This window comes from Copidosoma floridanum, unplaced genomic scaffold (genome assembly GCF_036245765.1).
Source record: "Copidosoma floridanum isolate Cflo_tuat_1 unplaced genomic scaffold, Cflo_Japanese_pri ptg000021l, whole genome shotgun sequence".
NCBI classification, from domain to species: domain Eukaryota; kingdom Metazoa; phylum Arthropoda; class Insecta; order Hymenoptera; family Encyrtidae; genus Copidosoma; species Copidosoma floridanum.
This window is the reverse complement of record NW_028321898.1, coordinates 29673983-29694320: the sequence shown is the minus strand read 5'-3', so window position 1 is coordinate 29694320 and position 20338 is coordinate 29673983. Positions and strand designations below refer to the sequence as shown.

Here is a 20338-nt window from a genome sequence, read left to right as displayed (position 1 = left end):
GGCCCTTAATGACAACCAATATAATATACAGATACGAGTGTGTCCGTTGCGGGAGGAAAGAGCGCGCGTCAGCGTTTGTCGGAAAATTCCTCTGCAATGATGCAATTAAAGGACTCGAGCGTCGTATATAACGAGACAATTCTAATTGGAGGGTTAAACTAGAGCAGCTCTGCTGACAAGACTGACTCTTCACTCGACGGCAATGTCATTTTTCGTTTGCTCGTTGGCTCTTTCGCTTCTCCGCACACTGCGAAATATAAAACTTTCACGGTCGGCTTGCAAAAGCAAAAATTTCCGTCCTCTTGCTTCGTTTCCGACGATTCATAATTCGATTCCGGCCGATTTTACCCTCAACGTTTGTAATTATTCCAATGATAGTTCATTTTTTCTTGCTTTTTCGGTTGTTTGTAGTTTTGAGTGTGTGACAAAAACGTGTCCCAAACGATATGATGATATAGACCTAACAGGTGGACTATTTAATTTGTATATGAATAAACATATAAGTGCATATAACATAAATATTGATGGGTTTAAGTATGCGATTGAATCAGACCGTCTCTTTAGAGATTTTGGAAACAATACAATTGAATAAGTAAACGAAGAAGCAGTTGTAAATCATTAAATTGCCAACTACATGTGAACAATTCACCTTTGTTAAATACAACTCATACGTTATGAAAACATACCAAACATTCGGTCTTGTTTACATGTACACGTTCATTTAAGGTTCCGTTGATGATAATCATAAAGTTGGAATGTAACACGATTTATGCTCTGTATAGCTACATGTGCCGTTGGACTAAAGAACGTACAGTGCACTGAAATATAGTTTTAACCTCGGTTTTAACGATTTCCATTGGAGTACAATGTAAATGTGAATATAATAGATGACTCGAAAATCTTTACGTATACCTCCCCTGTTGCATAATGGATTTTCATCAAGTGAACATCAATTGATAAAAATTACATAATTTGTACACATAGCAGCTACTTCACTAGATGCTCATCCCGGAATTAGCTTTGTCACGAGTGTAGGTCGTTAGCGAAATTGATTATGCACACCAGACTAGTGTACGAGCGTATCGGTTTGATGCTAAAAACAGACGGACCGGTGGTTCTGGGATACAAAGTTGTTCCAAAAAATATGATTACTTTGATGCTTCATCACCGCGATTGGAATCAATACGAAGATTTAATTTAGCATCGTGCCAGATTGAAACTTGACGTTTTTAAATTGTGTGTCCTAGTTACGGTCAGTCTTTTTAAATCAAATTAACGCCTGTCTTCGTTATACTTGTCAAAATTAGTTTTTACATAAATAGTGCCGCAACGTTGACCCCAAGGGGATTATGGAACTAAAATTATTGACCTGATTAAATATTATGTATCATCAGGTTTAAGTGCTACATATTATCATTATTACTAATTAGTGAACCATAAATTACCTGTGACCAAACCAGGTGTATAAATACTTTTATTCGTAGGTCGTTGGTTTAGTAGATGGTGGTGGTCATACATTGATAGCTTTATAAATTTTACAATGTTGATGTTGAAACATTGAAAAAAAATATACCAATAACAAAAAGGTTGGGTAATGACAGCTAGAGGTAGAAAAAACTTTGAAAGAAAGTGGTAGACAATGATACGTATACAGGTGTAGGGAACAATAATCGTAAATCAAGAAAAAAGATTTATAGAATTAGGCCCTACGCCTTTGTACATAAATGATAAAGAAAGAGAGTTGGCTAATAGACCACAGTGGCCGTGACTATACAAATATCGACAACCACAACAGGTATAATAATGATAGCATTACCAATAGATAATGATAAAAAAAGATGGTAATGGTAATGGCTAAATTCTCGGTTAAAACGTGTTTAGGCGATCAAGTGAAAAAAGCTTCGGAAGATGCGGAGACAAAAGGGAATTTAGAAGCTATATCGGTTAATAACTCCATCAAGTGTAATCCCCGATAAAAACGGGGCCTTCGAGTAATACGGCCATTTGGACGAAGTATGGAACTACTTCAGCCTCACGTCTCTTGCCCTTTTTTTTAAATCTTCTAAGGCGTTCGGATGGCCAATAATTTTCGAAAACCCTCTCCCCGTATACCAACACTGTCTCGGCTCTTATTAGGCTCCCGGATGAGGGGTATTTGCCTCTTTGGTGGTCGTCGTCTCGAAACGCACCTATAATGACTCTCGCAGCGTCGTGTTTTTTTAACGGCCGATTCGACTTAATCTCCCATAGTCACGCGACAATCTTGATACGTGCATTATGCTCTCGATTTCGGCTGGAGAATCACGGCTAATATAATTGACGCCAGAAGAGGAAGGAGGCTCGAGAGTAACTTTTTCGTTGCGAAATTTCAATCAACTGTGCTGACTCCGATTTCTATACGTAAAACTTACCATCATAAAATCAAAGCATATAAGATTCTTTTAATGGAATTTTTTTTTTTTTTTTTTTTTTTTGCAAGTACATCAATGTATATGACAGTAATTACTTTGTCTCGTAGAATTGCAGAATCCATCCAACGAAGAGAATCGGTATTTACCAATCACCCGATGCTTCGTGCTGGACAGTAAATATGCAGTCTAGAAGACCCTCGTTGTCACGCATACAATTTTGTCACATATATAGGTACAAATTAAAAGGGAAGCCTCTCTTATTCAAACGGTAGAGATGAAAACAACGATTTTTTTGGAAAAAAAAAAAAAAAACTCGTTTTCGTCTCTACTGTCAAAACAATTTCGTCCTTGGAGGATTAAAAAAACAACTCGCACGCGATCCAATCCATCTGCCGTCGAATTTTCCAGGGCACAAAGAGCCGGTCTGTGTTGATATACGAACACAAACAGCACAACAAATCATCGATGACGTATAGGCACTTTTTCGCGTGGGGGGAGGGGAGGGGGGCAAAAAAGACCGTATCTTTCCGCGTTCGGGATGAAACCCCGTTGCCGTGTAACTCACTTTTCCAGCTGAGAAAAAAAACGGAGAGCCAAAAAAAGGAAACACGGTATAACTGCTATTAGCGAGAGTACTTTAAAAAAAATTCAAAAAAAAGTCGAAGAGCTGTCAGAGCTCCTACAAAGGCCAGGCTGCAGCATCAGCTGAAAAAAGGAAAGAAAGAAAAAAAAAAAAAAGAAACGAGAGAGAAAGAGGCGACGCGTCGTGGGCGAGAATATCGCTTTTGGCGCGTAAAAACCTGTCGGCTCGTTAAGGACGTAAACGAGCGGAGGAAAAGGAGACGAGAGACGACGACGACGACGAGGCTCACTGCTCGGCTAATATGACGTGTACGCGTATACGTCGCAAGCCGAGCCAGTCGGGTTCATGGGCTCGTGAAAAAGAGATCGACTGCCCCGGAATGTCGGACCGAAACGAAGGGTGACTTTGCAGCCTCAGCCATGTTATACCCTCCCCCAATCCCCGTACACTTGTTCGGCGTCACTCCCTCTCTTCCCGGGTTTTGACGAGAAAGACCGTCCCTTTTTTACAGTCCCGTATATATAGCTGTTAAGCTCCATGTCCCACGACTACATGGCTCTCATTATACCCGTGTCCCTTTAATGGATTTATTGGAGGGTGGAGCTCGAAAATAACCACTTTTTTTTTCCAAGTTACACTTATTCTGAAAAAGTTGCGTACGCACGACCAAAAGAGTATACAGTTATAATCTCTGACTTTTTTATAAATCAATCGAGGAGGAGCCCGAAACGTGTATACTCATCGTTACTCATCCCGTGCACGGGAGCAAAGGCTATAACCCTCTTTCTCTCCCGCATCAATTAAATAACGATATTTCCGGAGGGATTTTCTTGGGACGGAAAAGGTCTTGCACTCACGGCTCCGAGGCTCGTTACGTCGGAGGGGTATGAATGAAAATGAAAAAAATGATAGAAAAGTTCCCGAAGAGGGGGGAGGCGGGTATCAACGAAACAGACAGTGGCGGCTCGTTATTCATTCGATACAATGGACATTTATCATTTCTCTCTCACGGAAACGCTGCACACACGGCTTATACACACGCGACATTGGGAGTAGAGGCTCTATAGTGTGCGTTGGCTCTCTCTCTCCAAGTCTCCATTGACGACGGAGAAAAGGGGGGAACGACGGACAGAGGAGCACTGCATCAGAAACAAAGTAGCGTGTGAAGAGGAAAAGAGAGAGCAGGGTGGCTCGTCGGACGAGAGATATAAATAGAAGAATTGCAATGTACTATTGGACGAGTCGAGCGAAAGAGGAGTGCGTCATTTGGACATCCTTGGCGTGCCGGGAAGGGGTCAAATATGGTGATACGCAGAAGAGGAGGGGGACAACAACTGATTGTTCGGGCGAATAGTGGAATTCGCGCGGAGCTCATCTACGGGCGGGATTGAGATGAGTAAATTTGAAGAGTCTATTTGCCTTTGTTGAAAAAATAAAAATAAAAAAAAATAAAAATAAAAAAACAAGATACAATTACATATGGGTACCTATGCAGGAAAGTAAGAGAGGAAGGAGCGCGCGCGTGCGTTTATCCGTACACCCAAACGATCGTGTCTTTGATGAGATAAGTACCAATGGCTTTTTTTTGTCGTCGTTGTCGTTGTCGTCATTCAGAAACGCAGAGAGAGAGAGCAAGGCGATTGGCAGTGAATGAGAAGCCACATTACCGTCCGTAGACACTGTCAATGGACACGACTCTTCGTCCATTAGCCTGTCACTTTGTCGCTCTCTTGTGTGATAATCTAGCGATGATGAGCGCTCGTTGTAGCTCGTAGTTCCTCTCTCTCTCCCTCCCTCCGCCTCCTCCGTGTAGTTATGCGAGAGTGGTGTGGTATGTATCAAGACCTCGAATGTTTGTTCCTCTCTGATGGCAAAGAGGAGAGGAGGATGTCCATGGTTCTACTACTGTACTGTTACGATTTGTTTTGCATGGACATCCGTGAGATGTGTGGACGATGCTTACGGCCACTTCCGAGATGCAGGCAACCGACCCGACCACCGGATGTGGATTGAGGTGACCGAGAGATACTTTTTTTGGAGGGGGGGGGGTTAATGACGGAGTCAATAGAGAATCGTAAATGTTGATGAAAAAAAAAGAATTTGTCAACATATGCCTACTTTTAAAAAGAGTTGCCTATAACAATGGATCCCCGCCAGTGAATAGTATTCAAACAACACTCCTGAACTCTCAATCGCTTTTTTCGATGAATAATGCTCTGATATTAACAAAAATGAATACTTTGTTTGTTCATTAACCCGAACAATTTCTATACGTCGCGTAGCAATCCCATGCGAAGCGCAAAGAAAACAGTTAATTAACGCAAATGGGCCCGTTTCATCGAAAATGTTCAGCAAAATTCATTTTCATTCATTACCTAAAACACCGGCTTTTGCTATTTTCAAAGGAGAAACTCCACCCTTCCAAAGGTCTCAAAGTGTACCTTTTACAAAGAGCAACTTGCACACCGGAAATTCCCCCCCCCCTTCCTCCTCGTTTCCACTAGCAGGAAAATCAAGTTCCGTTGAAGGAAAAAGGAATAAAGACGCAAAACAGAGCTACCTCGCGAACAGATGGAAGGTTCCATTTAATACTGCAAGAAAAAAAAAAAAAAAAAAAAAAAAAAAAAAAAAAAAAAAAAAAAACAAAAAACAAAAAAAAATCGAAGGAAGAGAAAGAAGGTCGAAGGGGGAGGAGGGCACATTTATGATTTAGTACCAAATTAATTCTTCCGAGATCTCCGGCTGGCTGGCGCGTGCTGCATTCCTCCCTATACCTCCTCCTCGGTCTCCTCCTGATGTATATATATTACTTCTCTCCGGTGGCACGTACATAAATAAGTATATACCCCGCGTTTCCCTCCACCGACGAACAATGGCCGCACCGAGTACTTCCATCTGGAGTGAGCGCAAATTCCGCAACTACACGCGGAACTGCTCTCGCGCTTTCGGACACATGCTCCCCCGTTCGAGTGTAACTTACACTTCGACTAGGGTCGACTTCAACCCCTCGCGAGTGTACTCATATACACAGGATCTTCATTCGAGCAACATGAACGCGTATGGGTAAAGGGAAACTCCTTGGTGGTGTCCTGGAACGTCGGTCCTGCATAGACACGCGCAGCAATTGATGAGATGCGCGGGCACGAAGCGCTTGCCTCCTTTTGGATCAACGAAGACCCAGTCCACTACCACGTGCGCCTCGTGTACTCGTATGTACACGGACATTGTATATATCAATACGACGTTTTAGTCTACACTTTGGTGGTGTGGAGCTTCCCCGTCGTCGCGGGACCAATGGGGAGCAACGTATAACGTCGACAGGGAGAGGAGAACTCGAGCGCCGGCGAGTCCCTATAGTAATGGGAAAGTCAACTTTTCATCATCTCCCTGCACGCGCCCTCATTCTCCATATCTCTTTCTCTCTGTATTTTACTGCTCGCGTGCCTGCGAGAGAGAACGAGCATATCGGGAAAGAAAGCCAGCTGTGGCCTGGAGGTAAAATCACTACTCGGTACGGGCGCGCGCTCTTACACTGCATGGGTATATATCTACGTATTTTCGAGCCTATTTGTACACTATTTTCCAGAGTACTGAATACTAAATCACTGGGTTGAAAAAAAAAAGATAGATCCTTCAACTTTGAGTTCAGTTTGTCACTCGCGGACAATCGACGCATTTCCCTGCAGGTGCACATATCGACTGGGTTCACGTACGAGTTTTTACGTCATTATAAGTGCGATTCTTGTGTCACGTCGGTATATTTTGTTAATGTTCGCAGTAAAACGCGACACAAATTGGAATCAACCGCCCCAGGGATGCGCATCCGATTCGCGTGGCCTGAGAGTGTATATATACCCACTTGCAGGGCACACGAGGGACAAGTGCTGCAGTTAGCTGGGGTACAGGTACCGAGAAAAGATAAAGAAATAGCTTCTGTGTTTTCAGCGCGGCTGCGTGCCGATTGAATTCGCGAATTCCCCAACAATCGCAAATGATCACTTTACGCGCGACGACGACTTCGTCAAAAGAAGCAAACAAGCGTTAAAATGGAAGAGGGGTAAAACCGAGGGAGGTATATACAAATAAACACGCGCTTTCAACGAACGGGGTAAAAGCTCCCCGACTCAAATAGACTACCCAAGAGCTCTCCCCGATTACGATGTTCATTTCAAAGTACAATTAGTTTACGGCGATAAAAGCGAGCCGGAAAGGAAGGCGTGGAGGTACGAACAGCTGTTGATGCCGCCTAATAATAGCCCTCTCCTCCTCGTATACGTGGGACCTCACTGATGTGCGTGTATAGGTATAGCTTTTGCTCATGCCACAGGTACACCCAAACGGGGGAAGGGTGTATTCTTTCACCTCTTTGAAAAACAATTCGGTTTTTCGCCGACCACCAAGGAATAATTGTTCCGTGCTGCAATTCCGAGAGCGAAGTGGAGCCCCGATGGGGATCCGTTAACTGTACATGTGTGCGGGTACACCCACGGGAAAACAAAACCAACTGCTAATGGTCTTCCACTTTGCTTTGACTACGCTTAGTATCAATAGGTTAACCGGGAAGATGAGGGACAATATTTGCCGAGCAACCGCAGCCAAGTCGTGTATAATATATATGTGTGTGTGTCTCCTATACCTGTACCGGACGCGCGTACCGAAATGCTTACTCGCATGCAAGAGTTGGTACTATTATTTTAGACTATACGCTTGAAACTCTCGTACCAACTCTCTCTTTCTCTCTATTGCTGTTTCCCTGGAAAAAAAAGAGAGTAAAATCGTCGACGGAACTCAACCTCGTGCGTGTGTATTAATTAGCGTACGTAGGTATACAAAAGGGAAGCCCTTGTGTTGGAGAGAGAGAGAAAGAGAGATACTTTTATCATTTACTGGATAATTATGGCAATGGTCCTCAGCTTCGAAAAACCATTATGTAGCCGGTACCCCGAACTCGTGCTTTTGTTCATTATCGCGTCTTTTATTCTCATTGTCATGTTCGTCCGATCACATTATATCTGATTACAGTTGTATTATCAAAGCGGGTCTGGTAGTTTTTTCGAATTATACCCGCGTATATGATTGGGCCGGTCGTTGGGTTGTCTTAATGCCAGGACAAAGAGTGGTCCGTCGGGTGTGTTATTTTGTGGGATGTATACATGGAAATTGTACTTGTCACGCGTTTTTAAATATTTTTCCATGTTTTGTGCAAAAAAGAGAGAAAATATCGACTAACAAAGTTGGCACATCCGATTTATCCGATTTATCCTACACCTTTGCTTTGTAGTCCAGCTTTCAACATGTCCGTCGTAAAAAAAAATCCACCGCCACAACACCATGAAAACTCGTAATTCCATCCAGAGCCAACTGAGGGCAGTAAAAAAAGAAAGAAAAAAAAATTTGAACAAAACAAGGATCAATAAAAGAGATTGAAAGACCAACGGGCAGTCTGGAAGTTTCAAAGAGGAGTTGACGAGCTCGCTGGGTGTACATGTTTATTATGAATCCACGCGATATCCTCCAAAGCTGGAATATTAATCGGATCGTAAGCATATATACACGGAGGGAGTGGAGGGTCGGGGTCCAGGCGGTTGGCGTTGGTACGTGCCCAGCATGAGGGCGCTCTTTTCTCTCTACTCGGGGAAAACTCGAGTGCGCGATAGTAGTGGCTGTAACGTGGGTGCGCGGAAAAAAATTTTCTGGCCCGAATATAGGGACCCAAGTCACCCTTACAATTTTTGGACTCGTAATCTAACAGTTCTAAAAACGAAAACTCCATATAACTGTGTAAACTCGGATCCTCATGACCCTCGATATTTAATGAGTTATCATGACCGAGGGTATACCGGGTACAATCGATAGTTGTGGTTTTTGGAAATGCCTAGATATTGTTGATTGCGCTATAAGATTAATCAGATTATTGGAATTTAAGTACAAAGGACTATGAGTTGGTGGACGGTGTTGATGAGTTGCGGAGTTATCAAGTTAATAGGGCTAGGGGTGGAAGTTTGCTAACTTAAATTTTTTATTGAAATTCTGAGCCACAAATATGAGATTAAAAAGATAATGTTGTTTGAGTTGATTGTACATCCGTATACATGTCAGAGGGTCATTAAAATTGTTTTTAAATTTATTGTGTATAAATAATTAGGACTCGTGAATATGAATGTTTCGATTGATAATGAAAATGCAGATAATTTTGATTTGATCAGAATATCACGAAAACACATCAACGTGGGGAAAAAAAGAGCTGTCTCAAATACATAAATAAATAAATATACATGCGTGCTAGTCAGCGTATTAAAAATACATCATTGAATTGAAACTGTGATCATTAAAGGGATACAGTGCAAACACATTTAAAAGAATAAAATTTTCATACAAAGGGAACATATTATGAACGTCGTTGGTGGAGAATGTACAGCGCACAGCTTGCATGGTATTACATTACGTTGCATGTACGATGAAAGTAATCATCTCGATTGATTCTATTATTACCGAGCTCGTGATATACAATTACCCAGAAGTACAATAGCAATAACCAAAGCACGTCTAGTACAAACATTAAACAGAGCGCTTTTCTTATACGCTCACACCTTGTATATAGAAAAATGTTTCCATCAGAATTGATGTTAAAAAAACAATTTTTGTTTCTTGTTTTTAAAAATCTTTGTACTCCCATACTAAAAATACAAGTAAAGTTTTCAAACAACTCAGACTGCTTTTTCAAAGAAACGTAAAGGCAGCCTCAAAACTAATGTAGTATCTGGAACTGTACAGCATGTGTGCTTTGGCACGTAGTTTCCCTAGCGCCCAAGGACTTTGAATCGAAAAATAAAACCGTATGATTTACAGCAACGTATAGGTACTGTACGCGCACGCACTTATAATTCTTTGGTCTCAAACGCTGATCGGTGGGACGACGACTGACACCTCGAAGGCTCGTTTCGATCAGATTACGGTTGACGGTTAACGCGCGCACGTGCGTATCAGGTGTTGATTTTATCGCCCCCTGGTGTACTTATACCTTTTTTTTTTTTTTTTCAACTTCACCCGTACGTGAGAGTAGGTTCTCCGTCGAGATGTCTTGTTTTCTTATCCGACAACGCGTGACTACAGTTGTATGTGCTTATTTTGCGAAATTTGCTTTCGTTTCAGTTAACACTTAACCAGTGTTTCCACATTTTTTTTAAAAATTTGTGTTCATGCAGTTTTTGTTCGGAAAAATTGAAATTTTATTCAGAAATGGGTAGTATCTGACAAAGTTGAAATTAATTTACTCGAAGATCTAATTAAAATTGTTTCTGCACTTTGTTACTTTATTTGAATAAAACATCTTGGTAAAATATTGTATCTGAAATTGTAGTTAAAATGAAATAATTTATCAAATATTGCATTCGAATTAAAACTGATTCAAATAGTAAAAATTACTTGCAACTAAAATTATACACATTTGTTACTTTATTCTAAATGTGATTGTATTTAATTAGCAAAACAATTATTTTGTTGTGCCAAACCAACTAATGTATCTTTATTTTAAAACAACAAGTACAACATTGTCTGATTTAACTTGGCATAAAAAAACGTGCTCTAAAAACATCGACTGCCTGTAATTGAAATCATTAAAAAATCACACAGACCAAAACAAAAAAAACGTGTGTTTATATAGAAACAACTTGTAATTTCGGCCTCTGTGCGTGAGTATAAGCGATATCACAAATAAGGATGTGGAAATAAAAACAGGTATAACAACATGTACCCGAACGCGTGAGATACCACACGCGAGTAACAGCGAGTGACAATCGAACCCGCTTGACCCTTACGGCATTGCAGATAGCGTGTCCCCCACGTACACATACGTGTTGCAAGTACACCGGTGGCAGAGTGGCCTTAACTACACCGTGGGATCGACGGAGCAGTGTGGACGCAACGAGCCGGCACTAGGCCAGAAATCGCCCGGCTTGCGGAAGTAACAATTGTCGATTATTTCAGTTAAATTAACCCCCACGTCACCGACAATTTTTCAATATTTATAACTACGCTCCTGCTGCTATTGCACGCCCACGCTCACACGGGCGAGAGAGCACTTGAAAGAACTTTCGTTGTTGACAACCTCGACTCGACACTCCAAAGGAAACGAGAATGATAACCACAAAAAATTAATGTACTACCTGCAAAAGAAGCTTCCATTCGATTTGATGTATGAAAACAAAAAAACAAAAAAAGCTATTTAGTGGAACAGATTGAAAAAAAAAAAAAAAAAAAAAAAAAAAAAAAAAGTAGCCACAGGTACCTCCTAGAACCTCTCCAGCAGCACCCGGTTGCGCTCCATTTACCGCGTCCAGCCAAGCTTGTAAACACGCGTTGCGTAATCGAAAGTCCGAAATTAAAAGCAAAATTACTTGGTAATTTGTTGAACACCATCAAACGAGCGAGCCAGCCGGGGAGAGAGGAGATATTTTTCACCAGCGACGGGGATGGGGGGGGGGCCAAATAATTTCGAAAGTTTTAATATCAGCAATTTGCAAGACCGACGCGCCTCCTTTCATCTGCATAAAAGAACAATTTCCTCGGGGGGGGGAAACAAAAGGATCAATATTGGGCGCTAAGGCAATCAGAAACTCGGGTGCGGATGGGGGGGGGGCACGCTCCCACCCCTTGTCACCGCCGCGTCTTTTCCCGAGTCCGGAGAGAACAATGTGAAAGTTGGTGGGGCCAGCTCGGCAACATGTATACACACTCATGGGGTCCACCGGAAGTTTGCCCACAGCCGCGGGGGCCAGTGGGGATGAACCAGAAAACTCGCCGCAGTTCCACGTGTACATACGTACGTGGATTTGCGAGCTGGACACGTTTGCCTGTACGTGCGGCAGGGAGGGAGTGTTACGTACACACGCAGCTCCAAGGGCCATTAGATCACCGCAATTTTGTAATGAGAGACCGGCCGGCCCTTCTCGTCAGTTTGTGTTTCAAAAAGTTACCAACTCGTGTATACACACCTGCTCTCTCTCTCGCGGTGAGGGGACAAGGGTGGTGGATTGTAACAACGTGTGTGTGTTCGGCTGAAACGCGTGTTAGTTTTACTGGTGTACTGCGTACGTACATGTACTTACTGCTGTCGTCTTGTATTTACGCCAGTACGAACAATAAAAAACAAACAAAAAAAAAAGGGTGTTGTCTCGATATTCGATATGACGTGCAATGTGGTTTTGGCGAGAATCAAAATATGTGCACACGGATATTGTCTGGAGCTGATTCGGAGGGTGAAATATACGCGTCGTTTGCTACTGATACTCGTTGCGTTTTGTTTTTTTTTCTCTTTCATGCTCACTCAAAATATATCATTAACTTAATCACTTGTGTGTATTTGATATCAAATACAAACCAATGCAAGAGCATCACAATTGAATAAGCTTGGATATTTAATATTTTAGTGTAAGGTAACATTATAAGAACATCATTATTTAGTATACGAATGAATAAATGTTTAATATAGTAACAAGTACATTTTCGTTTATTGCATAATCGCCCAGCTTTGAGGAGAAAATCACCGTACAATGGTATACCTTGGAGAGATACCACTGCAAAAGAGTCCTTGCATCGCTTTGGGCTCTGCATCAACTTTGGAAGAGAAAGATGATGTTGATAACCCGTTGATAGCACTTAAGTACGGGGGAATTTTCCGAAAGTCGTGCAAAGCAAACTGACTACACTTGGGGGGGGGGGCAGTTTCACCTCCTCTCCTCGGACAGGAAGCGCAAATTCAATCGCACCACTTAACGATCATCGTCGGCCGGGCACGCGAATTGTCAACGCCGTGTGTGCGCACCTACGCGCGTCAAGTAGGTACCCACGGGCGTGTTTGTATCCGCGTCGTCGTCCCATTGTTCGCGCAAAAGCCCTCCCGATTCGGCTCCGAATCGAGTGTATGTACACACACGCGCGACTACATGTATATATATATAATCTTTGTGTGCGCGCAATCGATCAAGTTTGTCGTGTACACATGATGCCGATCGCCGTGTTTGCGCTCGTTTGCTGAGTGATTCCAGCTGCATTATACCGTTTGGCTGGCTCGTGCACGGTTTGATGCGACTGATTTATCGCTCGTGTCGTTATGGGGGGGGGGGGGCTTTCCATGATCCCCCGTGAGATAGATCGTACCTATACCGTGAAATTTGGGAGGAAAGAATCGACGGAGAGGTGTGCGTATATAAGCACATAGCTGACGTTTGAATCAGGGATTTTTACGGTGTCCAAGTTAATAAACGACAAAGGGTTTGTTTATCAAGTGTTTTTCAAGACAAATGCAATAACGCATTCAGCACATTAATTTTTTTTAAATTTTGCTTGTTCGTTTTACTAATTTGAGAATTTGGATGAACAAAAAATCTTGATGATTTTTAGGGGCAACATTGATTGATTCGGTAACATTTACCAAACAAATCTAATAAGGAAAGATGGCTCACTCTCAACATTGTCACATGAAAGTTACAGCAAGATGAGTCAACAAAACTTTTGAATGGACGACGAAAATGCAGAAGAGAAAAACAGCCATCATCATGAGATGGAAAGATCAACAAGTATAGCTCTACAAAGAGCCAGTGAAGTTTATATCATCATAGTGCAGGTAATCATGTATACACATCCAGTAAGATGTAAAGTAGAGTTTTCTATACGCTTGCTTTTACACCGTAAGTATAAATATACACAGAGAAAAAGAGAGATATGGTGGATCTCACGGAGAGGAAGGAAGGAAGGGAGAGCACGTGTGTATTTTGAGTACCGAGAAGGAAGAGATAGAGAGAGATAGAGAGGTGTGTGTGCACGTGTAGCTATACGGCGACAGGAAGTAAAGCAAACAGCAGTAGTAGACTATACCGCCACCGAACTCAAAGGGGGATGTGCTTCTGATTGAAATGTTCCCAAAGTGCGCGGAATAATTATAAATGCCGCCACTACGGAGTGCGACTCTTGGCGGTGCGATGTATAATATATACGTACGAGCTGGGAAGTATCAAAGCCAGCATTTTGCGCCCGTATTTCATTAAAAGTGTTGTGTCTTTGTACCTGGACAACTTGTACAATATAATTACGTCAAGTATCGTTTATGGTTGTTTTCCAAGCTTTTCAAAGTGTTATCACGAGTGACGATACAGATAATGTAAAATCACATTTGAAACAAGGAGCTCTTAGACTTGTGATATCCATTTTCCTTATAAACTATAACCGACGACGTGTAAAAGTCCCACATCATCTGTTTTTGACAACGTGACAACGTACCTCCGAACTTTCCGGTGAGAGACGACTGACTGGCACCGAATCGGAAAACGCGAGATTCAATTCGTTGTGCCGTCAGCTCGGTAACTCGATGCGAAAAGCCATGTTTCGTCGCCGCGTTAACTCAAACGATGCATGAAAACTATGAACAACATGTTCTTTCCCGACGATGGCTCGTGTAAGCACCCCTCATTTCGCAAACCTCCGTCCTTCTTACTTACGTTTATTACCAGCTATATATATATATTTGATAATTCCAAAGCCGTGGTTAAGTACTTAATTTTTGATAAATTTGGCCATGCTAGCTCATGAATTTTCTGCGTTTATCGATTAGAATCTCTTCCCTTTCTTTTTTCGCAGTGATGTTTTGTGCTGCTCGGGGTGTTTTCACACGCTGAAATTTCTTGGAAATTGAAAAATTTCAATTTATCGTTGGCAATGTAAAGGTGCACGAAATGAGGTAATCTTGCAACAAGATGTGGGGAAAACCTTGTTGGCTTTTAGATCTTTATCACGAGTCAGATTTATACAGACTCTGGAGTCTTGTAAATTGGAGAACTAGCTGGATTTATTTCCTACGTAAAACACGACATTTTGTACATTCGGTTACGTGCAAAAGGTTGATGATGCATTACTATAATCACTAAAGATATCGAGAAAGTACCTTTAAGCTTTTTTTCAAGATTACTTATTATGTTGCAGAATATGTTGCAGTAAATCTGGAATAATATTTGAATCTAACATGTTTTGACGAACTCGGTGAGCCATCCACCCTAAAACCCAAGTAATAAAATTAATGTAAATGTCAGATAAGATCTCAAGACCCAATGTTGAGATGAAAATGTTCATTTGACTAAATAACCAGACACAGCTACAAGTTTATATGAACCTCTGGAGGTTACAATATGCTTGAGAACCCTAGTTGCAAATAATTCAAACACGAGCTGCAGGCGAGGATTATCTAAAAACACGCAAGACTACGCCGCGTTTGCAACGCCAAACACTACAAAGGATCCACTTTCAATTGAATGGTGTTGCACACATGGAGATGAAAAAAAAAAAAAAGACCAGAACGAAACGCATTAGCGCAAACACAATGAACAATAAAGAATCCGCGGCCTACACGTGCTCTCGCGGGCGTATAAAAATACTCCGGTCTAATAGGGCGTATATACACGGCGATGATGTATAGACTCTCTCGGGAGGGCGAATAAAAAACATCGCGGTGCGAATGTATACAGCCAAAGCAAAGCACGCGGTCAAAATCAGCGTCTGACTCTATAACGCCCCACCAAGAAGAGCCATAAACGTGCACGCGGATTTTTCACGGCGACGAAAAGTGCGGTCGTATCGCCGCACACTCGGAGGCAAGGAGGAATAAGGCATACATCCGCGCCACACACCACACGCGATTCCGGTCGTGGTGCACCTGGGTATATATACTCCTTTATTATATATCCTTAATATTTTCTGGTTACATTTATCGCGAGTGGCGGACGATGTTACCGCGCGACCGTATAAAAATAGCACGTATACATTATATACATCCATGGGCGTGTTGTTTCATCCAACGCACATATACGTGTACGGTCGTTCGCCGCTTTATCGTGGGGGACTGCTGCAACCAGCTTCGCTTATACCGCGATATGCCGTCTGCGTTCCATCTTTATTTTACTCCATTACTTCTACCCCTATACCTTCCATTGCCTTGGCTTCGACTCTTTTTTTTTTCTTTTTTGTTCCCCTTTTGACGACCTGGATTTTTATTCATCTCTCGGGAGTTGTTTTTTTTTAAAAGCTCAACTAATTGCTCCGATGCATCGTAAAACAATTAAACTCGGGCTACTTGACATTGACTCCTAAGAGAAGGGGAAAGGAAAATTCCAGTTTTACCATTACCAAAAAAAAAAAAAAAAAAACGCTGAGGCATCTCATTGTTTGGCACAATGCCCCTTGTTCGCCCCCGAAACGATGACACGTGCATCGCACTTTTACATATATTATTTCGCGTTGGGACGCATAATAAGCAGAGCTGGGTCATTAATCACGCGTGTATATTGTGATTCCTTTTTTTTTTTTTCTCTCTTTCCCGTTGAACATCCAGAGCTGACACTTGCGCCAGGAAGGAGGAGAGAGAAAAAAAAAAAAGAAAGGAAACGACAAAAGACCGGCAAACGAGACGAGAAAACGAAACCAAAGGAATATATATATATATAAGAGATAGGTGTGCTGATGGTGAAGAGATGCGTGTACACAGTCTTTTCAATCGCGCACGCGTCACTATACGTGCATCACGTGTGTCATAAGTATATCCAACGCAATGGTTATACAATGCACATTCGCATGGGAGTTAAACAGACGTAGACGCAACAAAGAGAGAGGCGCCAGATTTATAACACCCGAGCTGCTCCCCCATGTATCTTTCCTCCTCGATATGGGAGCAGTACAGGAGTAGGCCGGTATGCCTCTAACACTCCACCGTAGCGAAACTGGAAGCGATAAAGCTAAATGGAGGAGGAGAAGGCGAGCGAGAGAAGACGGAATTGTCCGTGAGGCTTTCCTCGTACTCGAGATGGCATCGAAAATAGACGCGGCAGAGAGAACAGGGTATAGACAAAAAGGACCAAAGAGACGAGAATATATAGGGAAAATTCCAACTTCCTTCCGCGCTTGTCGCGGATGTCGAAGTCAAGGCTCGCTTTTTATCCGATCTCATGTGCTTGCCAATGAAATTGTGACCCATGACAAGATATACAGCCCGCGGAATCGATGGTGGATTATGTGCAATAAAGTGATCTTTACCTGATGGAACTATGTAATCTAAATACGTTTATTTCACGAAACCCAAGCCAGTGTGCTACTTGCATCGGGCACCAGATGGACCGAAGAGAGAACTAAAAAGCTACCGTACCCTGTTGTATTATACGCACTCATACCGCGAGATGATAATCATACGAGGAAGGGCGGGACGCTCTTGTACTCCTTGGACGCTTTGCTTTTACCTATAAATGCTTTCGCTCGGCTTTTTAACGTTGAGAGGATATTCCGCCCAACTCCCCTCTTTTCTACGTTTAGTACGAGTAATTATACGATTCGAGTGTGCTCTACTGCCGAGAGAGTGAGTGAGTGGGAAAACATTTCCATCCAGGAGAAACTTTGACGTTGAATGACCGGCTTGCTCGCTGTTATGTGGCTGATGATACCATATGTATAATGCTTCTTAAAGAGATGTAAATAAAAAAGAAGAAACGGTTGGAAATGGAATTTCTTTTATTCATTCACAATGGGATTTCCATGCTGGTACCGTGAGCTCAGACGAAAAATACACTCGACAATAAATTAACGCGTTTGTCCAGTTATCAATACGCAGGATTTACCCGTGTAAACTTGTATTTATTAAAATACAAGCATCTAAGCACACGAATCAATACTCCATATCATTGTATTTAGGTACACTGCTCCTGTAGTTATTTGTACACTTTTTACTGTGAAAAGGTGCGTAAACAAACTCACACGTTCGAGAGCGCGTTTAACAGAGTGTAAATATACTTACACCCCCCAAGATAAGCCGACAAAACAAGCAATTGAAGAGGAGGTAAGTGCTCGCACGGATTATAAGTCGGAGGAGATATGCACATGCATAATATACTTACGGGTGCACATGTAGAGCGTAGCGTTGTTTCATCCCCCTTCTTTTCAACGCGCCGCACGCCTCCCGTCCCATTTCTTCTTCGCCTCGCATCTTTCAAACCCTCCCTTGTCCTTGTCCATGTATATATACATACATACGTATACATACTTGGGTGCTCTAGAGCTCTCTTTGCACTGCCGTTGCTTTTCTTTTTTTTTTTTTTTTTTTTGTTTGTTGTCTTGTCTCTTGCGAGTGACAAGAGACTCTCTTACATACTTTCTTTTCGTACGAGAGCAAAAAAAAAAAACTGTGCAAACTCGCGCAACTGGTATATAATAAGAGTACGTGAGATGGTGTACATGCACACGTGGCTATTCTATATATGTACCTTTACGCCTCGACAGTTTACAAGGATGGAGGAGACAATTTGATTAATTGCTCCGTACACGAGTGCTATGATTTTCATGAGCAGTTACTTCTTGTTTGCCGGCTTATGTTACAATGGCACTCGACTCCGCTCTGGATTGTGCGGTACTGTCGGAAGTTGGAACGATGTTTGCGAACTTTACAAAACAAATTGCTGTATAACGCGATAATAATAATTTTTTACCTTTTTCATATATGTTTCGGGCAAAATTAACAGTATCGTACGTATAAACATTAACTGTCAAAGTGACAGCTTTACTTTCACGTACCTATTCGAATTCTAAAAATATACAAGTACTACATGATTGTATCTTCGATACGTTCAACTTGTATGCAAATACACTGAGTTAAAAAATCGTGTAAAAGTACTTAAAAAGCAAATTTCGTCATACAAATATTTAAAAATATTCAACTGTTATAGCATATTCAACAAGTACCTGACGTTGGTTCACGTATAGGCAACGATTGAATTGTTACTCGATTGAGCGATCAACATTAATCTATAGTTTAAAAAAAAACGACAACTTGGCAAGAGAGCGCAGTCACATATCTATATAAATAAGGAACAGCTGCGCTGCTCGCGTGCATGCCCACACGTATATAATAATATGTACTGCGCACACACACACACACACACACACACACGTATTCGTGTACCGGCAGTTTAAAAGAAACGAAAGTCTGACAGAAAGGGGAAAGGGGAGGGGATAGATGGGGTACAACAGCACCAACTCTCACTTACCTGGCGGACAGCTGCAGTCGGCGGACTCCCTCTTGATCCTGAAGATCCCGTCGGCATCCACAGCACCACCGGCGGCAAGGCTCTTCTGCACCTCCTCGATCTGCTGCTTGACCTCCCGCTGGAGCCTCTTGACGAGCACGTTATCCTGCTGGTGGGGTCCATCATCCATCACTCGGCAGGCGCTCTCGAGCTTGGCGATGCGCATCTCGAGCCGGTGCTCCCGGTACGCCAGCAGCCCCGAAACCGCGAGACTTGTCACGCATAGCAGGCACATCGTCCAGTTGACCGAGCTGCCATTGTGCTGCTGCTGCTGCTGCTGGTACTGCTCGGAACTCCCTCCGAGCAGGCCCTCCTTGGACCGGCACTTTTTCGCCACCGAGGCCTCCACGGACCTGCTGCCCATCCTGCCGGCTCTGTCTCCTACCGGTCGACCCGGTGCTCCTAATCTTTCGTCCTGTCTTCCCGATGGTGTACTTTTGTTGGCGCTGTCTCCTATATCTCAATACCAAATCGGCCTTTGATCACCACACCGAGAGAATCAAGGGTTACGTACCCTTCATTTGGTGCACACACAACGAACTGTTCCGCCCTTTCCACCCTCCTTACTCCAAACGAAAACTCTCATCAACGCGAGTAATTTTTCCCGTACACTCGACAACCCTCTGCGTCGACACCGAACTGCAATCACCCGGCGTGATTAAACGTCCCGCTATGTGCGCGATCAGCCGATGCACTGGGAATCCCCGGTTCATGCGCTCTTTCCGCTGGCTTTTATTTAAACGGACCACGGAACGTGGAGCGTTGATGAGAGTAACGGCCGGTTCGTCAAAACTACCCCGACGATCGTGAGGGAACGATATACTTGATGAAAAAAAAAAAAAAAAAAAAAAAAAAAAAAAGGGAGAGGAACAGCTCGTTGTTACACTTCTCTCTCGATGTCCATATCAGGGCGCTCGAGGTGTGTATTGGCCCAATTAGGTTAATTTCGCACACGCAAAATCAGTATACCTATGGCACTTGGGCCTCGGGTCAATCGGACTCTCCCGTCATCATTATCATCCTGGCCGATGATTTTCCGCGCTTAGCGGAAACAGCAGTGACAAACTCGCGGCTGCGCTGTATATTTTCACTCTCGATGCACCCCGGCCCGAACTATATTTGCATACGCGTGCGTTAAACACCGGGTCGAGGGTTTCACCAAAGTTTAGCCGCCGTGCGAGTAAACGAAAACAAAACAAAAAAACTCGCGCGCGATTACCTCACGGCTGACA

General features: G+C 42.8%; 1 protein-coding gene across 1 annotated transcript in view; it reads right to left on the bottom strand.

Moving 5' to 3' along the window:
- Positions 1-20108, bottom strand: part of LOC106647824 (uncharacterized) — a 263442-nt gene extending 243334 nt beyond the window's left edge. Inside the window, exons 1-2 of the mRNA XM_089594588.1 lie at positions 20076-20108; positions 19068-19559 (exon numbers count right to left, since the gene is read on the bottom strand). Of these exons, the coding sequence (XP_089450714.1) occupies positions 19068-19470 (403 nt within the window). The 5' untranslated portion in view covers positions 19471-19559; positions 20076-20108. The remainder of the gene's footprint in view (positions 1-19067; positions 19560-20075) is intronic.
- Positions 20109-20338: the final 230 nt, after the last annotated feature.